We start from the raw sequence: 14374 nt of genomic DNA on the forward strand, positions 1-14374 counted from the left end.
TATCTCTGGAGCAGAAGCCCTTGTCCTAAAAGCATCCTTCAAATACCTACCCTGACAGAGAGAGGGCCACCATGCCACCAAACAACACTGACACATGGGACATTTCACCTTTTTACTTATTTCATGGGGTCTGACAAGCCTCTTCTCCCAATGTCTGTTGGGTTATAATTTTTTTTCTTTTGCCAAAATGTTCATGATAAAATGAGAAACAGAAGAAACCACGACTGCAGTAAAGTTCACAAACAGCGCCCAGTCTGCTGAAGAATAGAAGGGGGTTGTGCCAAAAAGGATGTGAAAACATTCATTCTCAATTATGAGATGAAATGAAAGTAGTGTTACAGTACACAGAGGCAAAGCATCCAGACAGAAATAAGGATTTATTTTCATGGGGATGGATAAGATATGGTGTGTAAGGAGTGTCCTCTAGCGATGCACTCAGCAGCCAGTGAGAATGCTTGAAATAATGCACTGATGGAACTTTTGTGTTCAAGCATCATCAAGAATAAATATGGTGTTTATGATAGCTGTCCATTATCGCTATGGGTTCCTCCCATGAAAATATCATTAAAGTTTGCCTTTTTGGAGTAATAAACAGTTACACAACAACAAAAAGGCCGGGTAATTAGTTCCATCTTTCCAAGACACAGCAGTCCTTTTTGTTTGTATCTAATTTCTGCAAATCCAGAAGATTTAAACAATGTAAAAAGTGTAAAAAGTAAATACTACTTTAATTTGACAGGAAAAAGCTTCTAAAAAGTCTATGTAAGAATTAATTAGCACACATACCTTTACCACTTACTGGTGCTTTTCTCAAGCATATTGTCTACTAAAGAGGTGAGACGTCTGGCAGTTCTCAATTGAAACTGAGTTCGTAATATTGTTTTTACGTGAGACAGGGAACTGTGTTTTGATCAGTCTTACACCTTAAACCTATGGAAAGTTATTCCTAAGGGAGCTCCTATGTTCTCATCCTGACTCTCGCTCTCTATGTATTGTTCTTTCTCATCAAACACAACAATCACCGCATCCATCTGTGCTCCACAAACCAAGCAGTCGCCAGCACCAGCTTTTCAAACATCACCCAGACAGCCCATAATCACAACGACCACGCAGCAGAAAACAAAGGCCGCATCTTACAGGACTGGAAATACTGACTGATAAAAAAAAAAAAAGCGAACCAGCAAAAAAGGAAAACCTATAGACCATTTTTCGGTTCCATGCAGAAACGTATTTTATGAGAGGAGAGCCAGTTTATTGTCTCACCAGTTTGAGCTCGTTTGAGCTGCCGCTACCACAGGCATGAAAATGAAAATGTGTTTTCAGTTGTTTGGGATATGGGTACCTTATCTGAGATAATGCTGAATTAATTAGAGGACTATACAAGCGTGAACTGCCTACCAGCTATCAGCAGATGAGCTGCCTGTTTTCATTGTCGCAGTAGTTTGCAGTTGCTGTGGAAACCGGGTTCATCCTTGATTTATCTCGCCCTGTTGTGGGGCCGAAGTTGCTACTGCCGCCCCAGGTTCGTCCCGACTGTCCTGCAGGACGGTGATGCCATGTGGCAGCACAGGAGTGGCTTTTTTTTCTATATAGAGATCTGGCGAGGGAGGGAAAGAAAGCGAAATGCTGCAGTGCGCTGCACAGGGGGAGAAAATAAGAAGAAGTGACAGAACTTCTCTTACAGAACCTCACCTTTGCTCAGGACCTCTAGTCCTCCATCACAAGCACAGATGAATCAGTGCTTTTCCAACTGCTTATCATATCTATGGATACAACATTGTTAAGGTTTTAAAGTAAAAATGCCCTGGAGACATTCTTTTAAAAAATCCCAGACAAACCAAGCTAGATGCAGGCATATTATCTACCACCACTTAACAAACATGGTGTAGTAGGAAAATGAATGTCACACACACCAGTCAGAAGGGGTCAGTGGAAGGTTCTGGAATAAAACACTTTAACCCTGAGACAACGCTCTCAAAAACAGGGGTGCAGTAGGAAGTCCAATTCTGTTCCCCATAGAATGCATCCCCTTGGGCAAATGAAGGTACAAGTAAGCACCTTAACCCCAAACGTTGGGGCGGCACAGCGCAGCTTCACTTTAAACAATTCAACACCCACAAATGAGTTTTATTCCCTACGCACTCCATACATGCACCCCCCACCCCCGTTCCACTCTGATAAACACACTACTTCATATGCTCCGAACATACCTCTATTTGCACATTTGTCCCTCTGCACCTTCATTACTAATTACTAACTCTAAAAGCAGAGCACTTTATCATTCTGAGAGTGTAAGACACGTGTCTCCTAACAATCCTCGCTTGGCCTTGAAGTCCACATGACCCTCAGCACTGCACCTCTTTAAAATTATTTGCGTGTGCATCTGCCTCAAGTGTGATTGCCCTCCCTTGCCGCCTTGTTAATCGTTTGTGACACCCACAAATGACAGTGCCACACCCCTGACCGACCCTTTAGACCTGTTGAGGAGAGAAGGTCACCATCATTGCACGCTGCACAGCTACCCTGCCTTTTACAGTGTGTTGCTGTTTTCTTTTCTTAACAGCATACCAGGGACATCAAGTGGCAAAGCCTTGCCAGGCAAGTTTCTATGGCAACGGTGCGAGAGAATAGAGCCTGGCACACAAGTGCTTCTGAGAAACCTTCAATAGATGGTCAACAGGGCTCTCCCCAAAACTATGCCAACCACAGGCTGTCGAAGACCTAGACACAGAGATGCTGAATCTGTGGCAATGTGACAAAGTCAAAAAGGTTTACTTGAGGTTTTGGCAAATTTATTAAAAATAAAATAATTGAGAAATTACATATACATAAGTATTCACAGCCTTTGCTCAATACTTTGTTGATGCACCTTTGGCAGCCTCAAGTCTTTTAGAAGATGAGAAGATGATGCTACAAACTTGCCACACCTATCCTAGTACAGTTTAGCCCATTCTTCTTTGCAGCACCTCTCAAGCTCCATCATGTTGGATGGAAAGCATCAGCCATATTAAGATGGTCAAGCTGGGCCACTCAAGGACTTTCACAGAGTTGTCATGAAGCCACTCCGTTGTCCTGCTGTTGTTCAAAAGTGCTCTGGTCATCTTTCATTGCTGCAGTCATCTTTCACTCTATCCTGACTAGTCTCCCTGTTCCTGCAGATGAGAACCATCCCCATGATGATGATACCACCATGCTTCCCTGTAGGGACGGTATTAGCCTGGTGATGAGCGGTGCCTGGTCACCTCTAAATGTCATGCCTGGCATTCACACCAAAAAAAATATTTTTAACAAATTTGCCAAAACCTCAAGTAAACATTTTTTCACATTGTCATTATTGGGTGTTGGGTGTTCTGAGGGGTAAAGGTTTATTTAATTTTGGAATAAGGCTGTAACATAAAATGTGGAAAAAGTGATGCGCTGTGAATACTTTCCAGATGCGGTGTATAAAGCGGTGAAAAGAAAAAAAAATTATAGACAAAAATATAAATAAATATTTGAGGTCCACTCAAAGTACCGTTCCAACACACTGCTCCCCAGGAGCCTATCATGGCTGCTCAGTGCTCACCAAGATAATGGGTTAAATACAGAGGACACATTTAATTTTGTGCACTGTGTGCTGTGCTGTAGTGTTTCACAATGACAATCACTTCACTTCCATTTTACATTGTACATTTACATGCTTTACAACATTTATTAGCTATTTATGCAGAGTGACTCACAGGGACAGTCCCCATGGAGACACTCAGGGTTAAGTGTCTTGCTCAGGGACACAATGAACCACATTTTCTGGTTCATAGGCAAGTGTGGGTATGCCTTCATGAGGTCGCAAATTCGGTTCACTAAACCTCTGATCATAATACTACAGGCAGTAGCCCTGATCTGAATCCCTTTTAAAGCAGCATCCTTTTATGTGGGGTGACCAAGCCAGCTCAGCTCCTGCTTTTTTTATCATATTTGGGATATGGCATGTACATTTCAACAATGAAATCTAGATCTGTCACTGCACTGTATCCATGATAAATACTAGTAACTGTTAGCCTAACCTCAAAGTAACGGATATGATGATATTGGGATATTGAAAAACTGGACATTGTCAGCAAAAATGTTGCAAAGCTATAGAAAGTTGCTAAATTTATACTGTAGAATTATCCTCCTATGTGGAAATGCTATGTCCACATGAAGGAAGTAGTGATGGTCTTACCTGATTGTCATCATGGGTGACCCTCAACTGCTCTTTCAGGACGGACGTCCTGGCTGCCCCCTCCTTCCTCAGCTCGCGCTCCTTCTTCAGCTCAGGGCTCCAGAAGCTCTTGATGCTGTTTACGGAGGTGCCTAGTTTATTGTCTTTTATCTCCAGCTCTTGCCTCAACAGATTATTCTCCCGCTGTAGCTCTCTGAGGTGGGCCTGCATGTCTAGTCCCGCCTCCTTTGACCCCAGGCCTGTCCCTCCTCGCACCACCTGCCTGAGCAGTGGAGACACTGCCCTTTGCTGGAGAGAGTGGAGGTGCATGGTGGAACTGCTGCCATGGTCTCCGTAGCTCACATGATCGGTGGCAATGTTGGGGGTACTGCCCATGACCCTGCTGCTATAGGACGGCCGACTGGTGGCTCGGCCCAGGGTCATGGTGCTCTTTGGGTACGCTGATGATGCCAAGGCCTCATGGTCACTCAGATAGACAGGACCAGAGGCGGCATAGGCAGCGTTTAGTGACTGAATGTTCTCCATTGAGAGCGTCTTCCCTCCCCCACCGCCACTGCCACCTCCACCCACACGCCGGTGACCCATGCGAGGGGACCTCGGGAGCCTTGGTGACCGGCCAGGGCTTCCCTCCACTTGCCCAACTGAACGGGCACTGCCATACATTTCGTCTTTTTTTATTCCCAATTTAATTCATTTGTATGAACAGGCCTTCCATACAATTGAATTATCAGACATAGTGAATAAAATGATTTGAGCATTTAGATGCATTAAAGATGGCCTTCAGCTAATATATGTTCACACTTATTCTAAAACAAATACTTTTATACACTTGAAAGTATACAGCACTCGCTACCATGTCATTGATGTCCACCATATGTGGACATTCATTGTTGAGCCACAGCTATTGCAGCACGAACTCTGAATTTCTGTAAACTGACTGAGCTCTGCGAGCTTCCAGGACCTATTTTTTTCTCTGAAACGTGAGGCAACACCTGCAGGCATCTTCAGAGCGTCTGGAGGAGAGATAGAGACGGAACAAGAAAAAGAGAGGGAATCGCACAGAATTAGAGACGCTAAAAAGCAAGCAGAGTGTCTTCAAATAGCCGGCGGTGGGGAACTGAGTCAGTGACCGCAAGTCCTGCCAAAGCCTCTCTCATTCACCATGTTCACAGGGGACGTCTCACGTCTCTACATTTCTGTATCCGCACACACAGTGGCGCACAAAGGGCACGAAAGAGTGAAAAAGAATCACTCCACATTCCCCACCTACATAATAATACATTCCGACATCATTTTCTGAAGGAGCATTCAGTGAACTGGCAGCAGGAGCTCGAGATCAGAAGTTCAGTCGGGTCCAGTCGACTCATATTAATTTGGTTTACCAACAGCTATACAAAATGTACAAAAGAAATAATCATCATTCGCAAACCATTTTAACCATTTTTGCGTCACCACGACTCGAAAAACGAAATACAACTAGTAGCTGGCGGCACGTCTTCAGCAGCGGCTGTCACTGAAGCTTGTCTGGTGATTTTGTGAGAAGGTTGTGCTGGTTGCATTAGGTTGCCTTATAAGTAAACTTCACTTACTTACTAATGACTTGCAAGGTCATGCAGGGGTCACAAGTCCAATTCAATCAAAATATGAGAAGCTCCATAATTAATTATCTTTTTTTTATTAAGTGTTATGTTTCCTACTCCTGTGATACTTATTGTTTGGATTATATCTATCTATCATCTTAAATGATAATGACAGATCTTGCTGGACAACAACAACGAAAAAAAGTTCATGTTTCATGCACTTATGCAGACGATTTGGGTTGGAAAATTTTTCGAAACCAGTTCAAAAGCAATCTGTTCTCTCACTCGGGGCTCATTCATGGCACAATAACCAGCGGCAGCATGGAAAGGTCGTGAGACAGTAAATCGATTTCTCTCCCATTCCTTTTCATTCATTCGGACTAGGAAACGGCAGATGAAACGATGCTCAGCGGCGTGGGCGCCCAGACCTGGCCGCGGGGGTGATGGAGCGGTGGCCGGAAGCCCTCCCCTCCCCTCCCCGCCGCCGATTGGACGCGGCTTTTGTCAATCCCTCCCTCAGCCGGCCGGAATAATAATTCTCCGATTATCGCGGGGGGGGGACGACGATGCGCGTCCGAGGCGGCTGCCGTGTCTCCGACGCATAATTTGGTTGACGCGCCGGCGTCGTACTTTCGCCAAGTGTGACGCACGGCGCGTACGGCGCTCGCAAGGACCAGAAAGTTCTTCGCGTACGAGGATCAGGATAATATAGATATAAAATATAATAATAATAATAATTCCGCAGCGCAGTTGTGGAGCCGTGGAGGATGCCGGGGGACGTGCTCTGTGTTAAATGCCCGCTTCCTTCGTACATAAATCGTTGATCGCCTGTGGAAACATCGTTAGAAATAAATAAAACCCCCTCCCGCGATGTTAAGTCTGACGGAAGGCTGCGAGTCCCCTGAAATGACATGCGACTTGCATTATATTCCGTGGCAACTTTTTGGTTTGCGATTGCGCACGTCAGTCGGCAGGTCGCCCGCGTCGTTGTAGGGCATGTGGCGCCAGTGGGATTTGCGTGGGTCAGGGTGGGAAACACTCCGGCCTATATATCCACACACGCCGCCGCGGGGACGGGGACGGGGACGGGACGCCCGGCGCGTCGGGATGAAAGTTTCCGCGCATTCCGAACCACGGGCAGGACGTCGCGTAGGTGACAAGTGCGCCAGACGGCGACGCGAAGCTGGGCGCATCTGGGACAAATGTATGGCGTGCGTTTTGGTTGCCGGGGACCGGCGCGGCGTTATAATGACACGCCTGTCACCTACCCCGTTACAACACGCCGGTGTTCCGGAGCCTGGAGCCCGCGGCGAGGGCCGTGAACGCCCGTCCCGTCCCGTCCCGTCCCCTCCGGACCACCGGACATCCCCGCCGTCCCCCGAGAGCAGATTAGTTCAGACGGGCGCGTGCATGTCGCTTCTGTCGCAATTATTCTTTTTTAAAAAAGAGGTCCGAATGCACGGCGCCGTGTCGGCATTCTCGTCGGCACTAAGTTTACCGACACTTGGCGGGATTTTTGGCCGGACGCGGTACTCACCCGTTCGCCCGTCGGCTCTTGGCGGAGGCGCGCGTGCCCGCCGACGTCGGCGGCGCGCAGACGCGCTCTGCCGTGTCCCACTCGGCCGGTCCCCGGGGCGAGAGAGAGAGGGTTAAAGGGACAGCGGGCAAGAGTTCATCATAACAGTAAGAGTTCTCTATACAAACATATATGACTCTGGGTCTGTAAATGTAATAAAAATAAGGTATCTATCTATCTATCTGTCTAGATATCTATCTAACTATCTATCTATCCATCTATCTATATATATGTGTGTGTGTGTGTGTGTGTGTGTGTGTGTGTGTAGATAGATATATAGATTTTTATATATATATATATATATATATATATATATATATATATATATATATATATATATATATATATATATAGATAGATAGATAGATAGATAGATAGATAGATAGATAGATAGATAACTATATATATATGTGTGTGTGTGTGTGTGTGTGTGTGTGTGTGTGTGTGTGTGTGTGTGTGTGCACCCTGGTCAGGGTTCTGAATGCCCTGCCCTGGGTGAGTCCCCAACCTGTGGCCAGTGTCCTGCGATGGGCTCTGGCAGCTGTGAGCCTGAGTAGCGCTGAGCAGTAATGGGAGGTGAGTGGAAAGTGGCCTTCTTTCAGTGACATGGTTTACTCATTCCAATGTCTTTGGGGCATAACTGGAAAGTTGCCCTCTTCTACAGTAAGAAACAAGGTAAATGCACTGGTAGGCACACAGAACAGCCCAGTGCTGACTGGTTGCATGCTTACTGAATACATAGAAAAAGGGCAAAAGTAATATTTTTTATGTTCTTTTTTAAATATTTGTTGCCATCTGCCTTCGGCTGCCACAGTGGATCAACCACTCTGGTTGTCCACACAATTGACTTGATAAAAAGAAATACACATGTCACATGCATAATGTATTCAAATGTCAGCACAGAATGGTGCCCTAGTTCAAATCTATGATGAGCAGCGCTCTGTACCTGGTCAACTTGGGAATTTCCATTTTGCTTCTAATGCAACTCCCATCAAACACCAGCCAGTGTCCACTGGCAATCCCATCTATGCCTTTTACCCTATACAACTTTCTCTGCCTCAGCAAAGAAAGAGCCAGCTGGACTCACGTCCATATGCAGAGAACTATTAGATGGGCCCTCTGCAGCAAACCACCTTAATTAATTGCCATTTTAAAAGTTATTTTAATTGTGAATAAATCCATTAATATTGTATAGTTGTGCATAGTTCAGGACCTGTTAAATACAGAGAGCAGCCACAGGATGACGGAACTGTGTTAACATGGACATTAACCTTACGTTTATCACACGCCTGCAGGTTGTTTTAAGTTTTTCCTTTTGAGTTCCTTTTGGTCCTCCTGCCGGTTTCTTTATGCTTAATAAATCCTTTCTTTATGTTTCTTTATGTTTGATCCCAAGAGGTCCTACTTCTGCACTTCCTTCCCCTTTTCTCAGTTGTGACATCGGCATTATGCAAATTATAGTGTAATAAGCATTAGAAAAATAAATAAATCAGTTATAAAATAAAGAAACTTCTAGGTCATATCATTTAATCTCTCTCTAGATGTACCATCGTTCTGCTAATTCATTCTATAAATGCCATAATAAGAGTAGGAGGGTTAAAGGGCTGAAGAGATCCACTGTAAAGGGAAAAGCTCATTCGGATCCAGCCAAAAATGTGCCAATCCCATTACAGTAAAAACCCAATGACAGGAAATCAGCGTAATGAGAAAGCCTTTCAGTGGGAAGCATCAGCATTTTCTGCCTGAACAGCAGTCGCATAAAAAAAATAAATAAATACAGAGAATGGTTAATAGTGGTTGACTGTGCTTCTCAGAAACCATTAACCATGTCAAAGCCAGAATGAGTGAACATTATTAAACAGCTATTGCGAATGCACCAAGTTCTTAGAAGCGATACCAGAAAATAGCTGTCAGTTCCACTGACAAAATAACATGTTAAAGTTACACATTTGGTAATCTTCGCCTAACTCTCTGTGGTGTAAAATAACAATGCATACTTTTTACAGGTCAAGAGAGCATGAAAGAAAGAGGGTGCAATAGAAAAATATGTCTATGGAAACGAGGGAACCAATAATAAGACCAGAGTGCTCCATACAGATTTGCTTCTGGCCACATGCACCTTTACACTTCACAGAGCAGAACAGGGAACTCACAGACAGGAAGAACCTGCTGAGAATTCACGCCACAAGTTTAAGCGGTCAGTCAGGTATACCAGCCCATGGCCTTGATGGATGACATGAAAGCAGATGGGAAAAAAAGATCAAATATAATTTTTTTTAATGATTTATAGTAGAAATATCCGCAAATGTTTCAGTTTTTTGTTACTGTGCTACATTTAATTGTGCATTGATACTCCTACAGAAAGGACCAGTATCAAGTTTGTATCATGAACACACACACACATTTATCGGCTTCCAGAATTACACCCTGCTGCTGTAACACTCTCCTCCCACCTCCGTGTGCTAACTGTCACAAAACCCAGCTGTAGGGTGTCTAATCTTCAAGTCCTCCACACCATCAACAGAGACAAGGGCCACCAACGTGTCCCCACAGACCATATTTCCCCTAACATCTGCCTGTCACATGTCTCCCTCCCTCATCCCACTCACCAGCACTTTTAGAACCTCAGGAAATCCCCCTCAGTCAGTGTGTTGCCAGATTTTCAGTGAAGGGTGTTTGAAGGGCGCTGAAGTGAAAGTGGAGTGATTGTCATCGTGATACACAGCACAGCACACGGTGACACAACAAGATGTGTCCTCTTCTTTTAACCATCACCATTGGTGAGCAGTGGGCAGCCATGACAGGCGCCCGGGGAGCAGTGTGTGGGGACGGTGCTTTGCTCAGTGGCACCTCAGTGGATCGGGATTCGAACCGGCAACCTTGTGATTATGGGGCCGCTTCCTTAACCACTAGTTCAACCTCACTATGGAAAATAGATGATCCACAGGCATATTAACCACCAAGAGATTGGAAGGTGGACAATGGTTTTATGTCCTTTGCACATTTTTAATATTTAATACAAAGCAGTTCAAAGGGAATCAATGCATTTTCACACTCAGAAACAACATATCAATGTAGTAAAACAATCAGTGTAGTAAAACATTTACACAGTAACATTCTTGCAAGGGATCAGAAGCACAATGCACAACTTCATGACAGCAAAACATTTGAAAGATTTCTATGCTTTCTATGCTTCCACCCTTCCACCTCTGAATATCATACAAGCTGTTTCTGAAATGTTGAAATGCCCGACTTGCTAATCAGACATAAAGCTCTCTGCTATCTTCTGGTCATAAGAGCGAACATTGTCGGAGGCCAGCGCCGTACGAAGTTTATTCCAGAAGAGTGGCTGTGCTCTCGGGTTGCTAGGCCAGGAGAGGACCGACTTCCTACACAGCCTTTTTCTCATCTTCAGGTATTTGAGTTTAGGGAAGAGGGGGTCCAGCAGGACCAGCACAGCTACATCCACCTTCTCATCCAGCAGCCGCTGCTGCACCAGCAGGAAGGCCTGACGGACCACGCCACTAACCTGGCCCCGATTGGCCAGAACAAACACCGTCTTGCGGCTGTTGTTCACCGCGGCATGCAAGTTTTCTATACACGAGAACCCCGGGACCCAGTCTCGCTCTTCCAGACAGAGTCGGAACGTCCGCCTGCCCTGGCTCTCCAGGCTCGCCACAAGCTCGTGATATATCCAGTCGCCAACTGCCTGGTCCGCCGTGTCAAACACCACGAAGGCGTCGTACTCGGCGTGCGCCCCAAGACTGCCCTGAAGATGAGAGTATCCTTTATGTCCCGCCCACAGCACCTGAACGCAATACCACAGGTCCCAGCCATAGAGACTCTGCAACAGCGGGATGGCTGTAAGCGTGACGGTGAGCAGCAGAGTGCAGAGGAAGGCCACTCCTCCGAAGATCTCCTGACAGGACCGGGGGTCGACGGAGAGAACGCTCACCCCCTCCTGGGACTCTGGGAAGCCGCAGCGCACCGCAGTGGTCAGTTGTGGAATGGTAATCGCTGTCTGACGCAGGTAGTCGGCAAACCAAGATGTTAAGCAGCTGCAGGCGAAGGGGTTGGAGTGCAGCGTGAGGGTCCGCAGCATGCTGCCGACGTGAAGCGGGGCTGGCAGGCTCTGGGCCTCCAGGAGCTTTAACTGATTGTTGTTCAGCAGGAGCGTGCGCAGTTCTGCCATTTGGCTGAAGAAGTCCTTAGGAAGGCTGCTGATTTGGTTGTGGCTCAAGTCAAGGCCTTCGAAATCGCGTCCAAAACCCACAACAAAGTCAGGTAGTTTAGAGAGAGAGTTTTTACTAAGGTTCAAATAGCAAAGTCGTGGGAGTGCAGTGATGTTGGCCCAGGGGAAGTAGTTTAGCATGTTGTTGTCCATCCTAAGGTGTTGGAGGCTAAGTGGAAGGTTAACAAGAACATCAGGAGAAAATGACTTCAGATTGTTGTAGGAAATGTCCAAATGTGTCAGGTTGGTCAGACCCTGGAAGAAGTGAACGTACTGATCACTCATGTCCCACATGACATTAAGATAGTTTCCAGAAAAGGACAGGAACCTGAGAGAGGAACTGGTCAAGTTGTTTGTGATGCGATACTTAATCTGATTGTTGGCAAGACTGAGGGCTTCTAGGGCGGTGAGGTTGCTTAGGAAAGTGAAACGGTGACCCATCCCCACCATCATGAAGTGAAATTCATTATTGCTGAGATCTAGTGCCCTTAAAGTCCCTTGGAGCTCTTTGAAAGCTTCGTCAAAATACATATTGATCCGATTGTGAGCCAAATTAAGGTAGACTAGGCTTCTCAGAGGCTTGAACTGTTTGCCATTTGGAGATAAACTCATGTAGTTGAACGAAAGATCTAAACACTCAACCTCTTCCATGCCTTCAAAAACACTAGCATTTAGAGTCAGGATGTTGTTATAGGACATGTCAAAATATAATTTTTGCTGGCAAAGTTGCCTATAGAAATCTCTCATTGTTGAAGGTGTCTGAGAACTACCTCTCTCAGTCTTCTGCATACCTCCTAGAAGGGGTTTATTTGTAGAAGAGGAACAGTCTTGGCAATGACTCTCATCTCCATGAGCTCGATCGGTGGCGTGATTCGGATGTTGTGGTTGCCACTCCTGATTTCTTGCGCTACAGGAAGGCAAAAAGTCCAGAAGGTTCTGTGCAAGAATTACTCTCCTCAGAGCTCTAAAGCCACGAAAAGCACTCATGTTGCAGGAGCTGATGAAGTTTGAACGTAAATCTAGGAACTCAAGTCTTGGCAGCTTCCTCAGCATGTCTAGACTTTTGTCTGACAGTGAATGAAAAAAATACCCACCCAGATACAAGGCCTCTAGGGCTGACATGTTCACAAAAAAAGGTGACAGAACCAGCTCTCTGAAGGTTTTATGTGGCTTGTAGTTATATACAAGGTTGAGAACCTTCACGCTCTTGAGTTCCTGGTAAAAAGTCTCATTTCTTATGGCGTTGGCCAGGAGGTTATCTGAGAGGTCGAGGCTCTCAAGTCTGAGCAGAGGTGCGAAGAGTCCAGGGGGAAACGTACAAATGGAATTTCCTCGAAGACTGAGCTGGGTGAGGGAGCCAGCTTGGCTGTGGAAGGCCCGAGAGTCCAGCTGAAGTGGTTCGTTGTTGGGGCAGGGGAAGCAGGGTTGAGCTGCATGGTCACACCGCTGGCAGTTCCATTCCAGGTTTAGGAAGCGTAAACTGTTGAGATTTACAAAGGCATCCTTTTCAATCCTTTGGATCTTATTCTCTTTCAGGTCCAGGCTCTCTAGGGAGAGGGGAAGACCTTCAGGCACTGAAGTCACATTGTTGAAACCCAGAGTGAGGTTCTTAAGCTGCGGCAGTCCCCTAAAGACCTTGGGATGAATGAAGAAACTCTGGTTGCAAGGATTTAAGTGGAAGCAATTTTTGCTCAACAGAAGTTGCTGGAGGACCGGGGTGCCCAGGGGCTTGTTAAAGTGAAAAAGATTGTTGTACTGCAGATCAAGGATCTCCAAACCTTCAGGCAGAGGAGGTACACTAGTGAGACTGTTCCCCGTCAAAAATAACACTTTCAGATCCTTAATGCTCGCTAATGCTTGATCTTCAATCTGAAGTCTGCAAGAAGGAGTCCCAAGGCTTTGATAGCGTCCTGGGGGACAGTTCCACATTAGACTAAAGTTTCGGAGATTGGGAACACCATCTAAGGCACCGTTCTGAACCCATTTAATCTGGTTGTTGTTCAGATTCAGGGACAGGACAGACTGTGCTCTGATTGGAGGAATCTTTATTAAATCTCGACCTGTACAGTCAACTGAAAAGAGGCTTGTGTCATTGTCACATGGAAAGAAACGAGGAAGTATAGCTCTGCTGACTGGAAGCATGTGGCTTATAAAGAAGAATATCATCTTGTATCCCAACATGATCTACAAACATAGAAAATAAAAAAAATTCAGAAAAGATAAATTTGGGTTTCATGCATTCACTGCAATATTAAACATTATTAAACAGTTAACTAATCCTCATTGCTGCAACTAAAACCATGTACAGAACAATTTCAGGAAATGTCCTACCTCACGATGAAGACCTTGAAGGTGACACTGAGAGTATGGATATTCTTTGCTGTAGCAGTCAGTCCTCAGAGTAAAATCTTACAAAGAGGATATGGGGCTAGACTTGCATGAAATGAGGGAAGTGAAACTGGTGGAATCACACAAGTTCACACGTTACTGTAGCGTTCAGTGACATGATTGGAAATATTAAGCACCAACTTCTATAATACTATCAAACATAATCAATACATATCAAACATTTTCCATTTATTTCAATGCATGACTTTCAGAAAAATGGACGTACACTAGAGACACTAAAATGTGCTTGCCAGTGCTATAAGAGTGGAAATACTGTGAAAAGGAAAAAGAAAGCAGCTCAAACCAGAAAGGTACCTTCATTTAGTTTAAAAATGAACTACAGGTCCACTGACCCATGGTGTGTGTAGAGGAGGGGGCGGCACATACGTGAAATCGAG

At 45.3% G+C, this 14374-nt stretch overlaps 2 protein-coding genes across 11 annotated transcripts in view; both read right to left on the reverse strand.

Moving 5' to 3' along the window:
- The window catches only part of LOC114798682 (ERC protein 2), a 159880-nt gene extending 152718 nt beyond the window's left edge, over positions 1 to 7162 (reverse strand). For 9 of the 10 annotated variants that reach the window (XR_003751089.1, XM_028994575.1, XM_028994580.1 and 6 more), the window contains exon 1: positions 4202 to 5214. Coding sequence is in view for 9 of the 10 variants with exons in the window: in XM_028994575.1 (XP_028850408.1) it covers positions 4202 to 4864 (663 nt within the window). In the remaining variant the exon portion in view is untranslated. Of the gene's footprint in view, positions 1 to 4201; positions 5215 to 7049 lie in introns of those variants that run through there. The other variant, XM_028994581.1, reaches the window with a different exon arrangement.
- Positions 7163 to 10613: 3451 nt separating this feature from the next.
- On the reverse strand, positions 10614 to 13730 carry tlr9 (toll-like receptor 9). The gene has a single exon (XM_028993405.1). The coding sequence runs from the start codon at positions 13728 to 13730 to the stop codon at positions 10614 to 10616; it is 3117 nt and encodes a 1038-aa protein (XP_028849238.1).
- Positions 13731 to 14374: the final 644 nt, after the last annotated feature.

This window comes from Denticeps clupeoides, chromosome 10 (genome assembly GCF_900700375.1).
Source record: "Denticeps clupeoides chromosome 10, fDenClu1.1, whole genome shotgun sequence".
NCBI lineage: Eukaryota > Metazoa > Chordata > Actinopteri > Clupeiformes > Denticipitidae > Denticeps > Denticeps clupeoides.

Excerpts from the sequence above, each read along its gene's own strand:
- tlr9 (XM_028993405.1), bottom strand. The coding sequence starts at position 13,730 with ATGCTTCCAGTCAGCAGAGCTATACTTCCTCGTTTCTTTCCATGTGAC.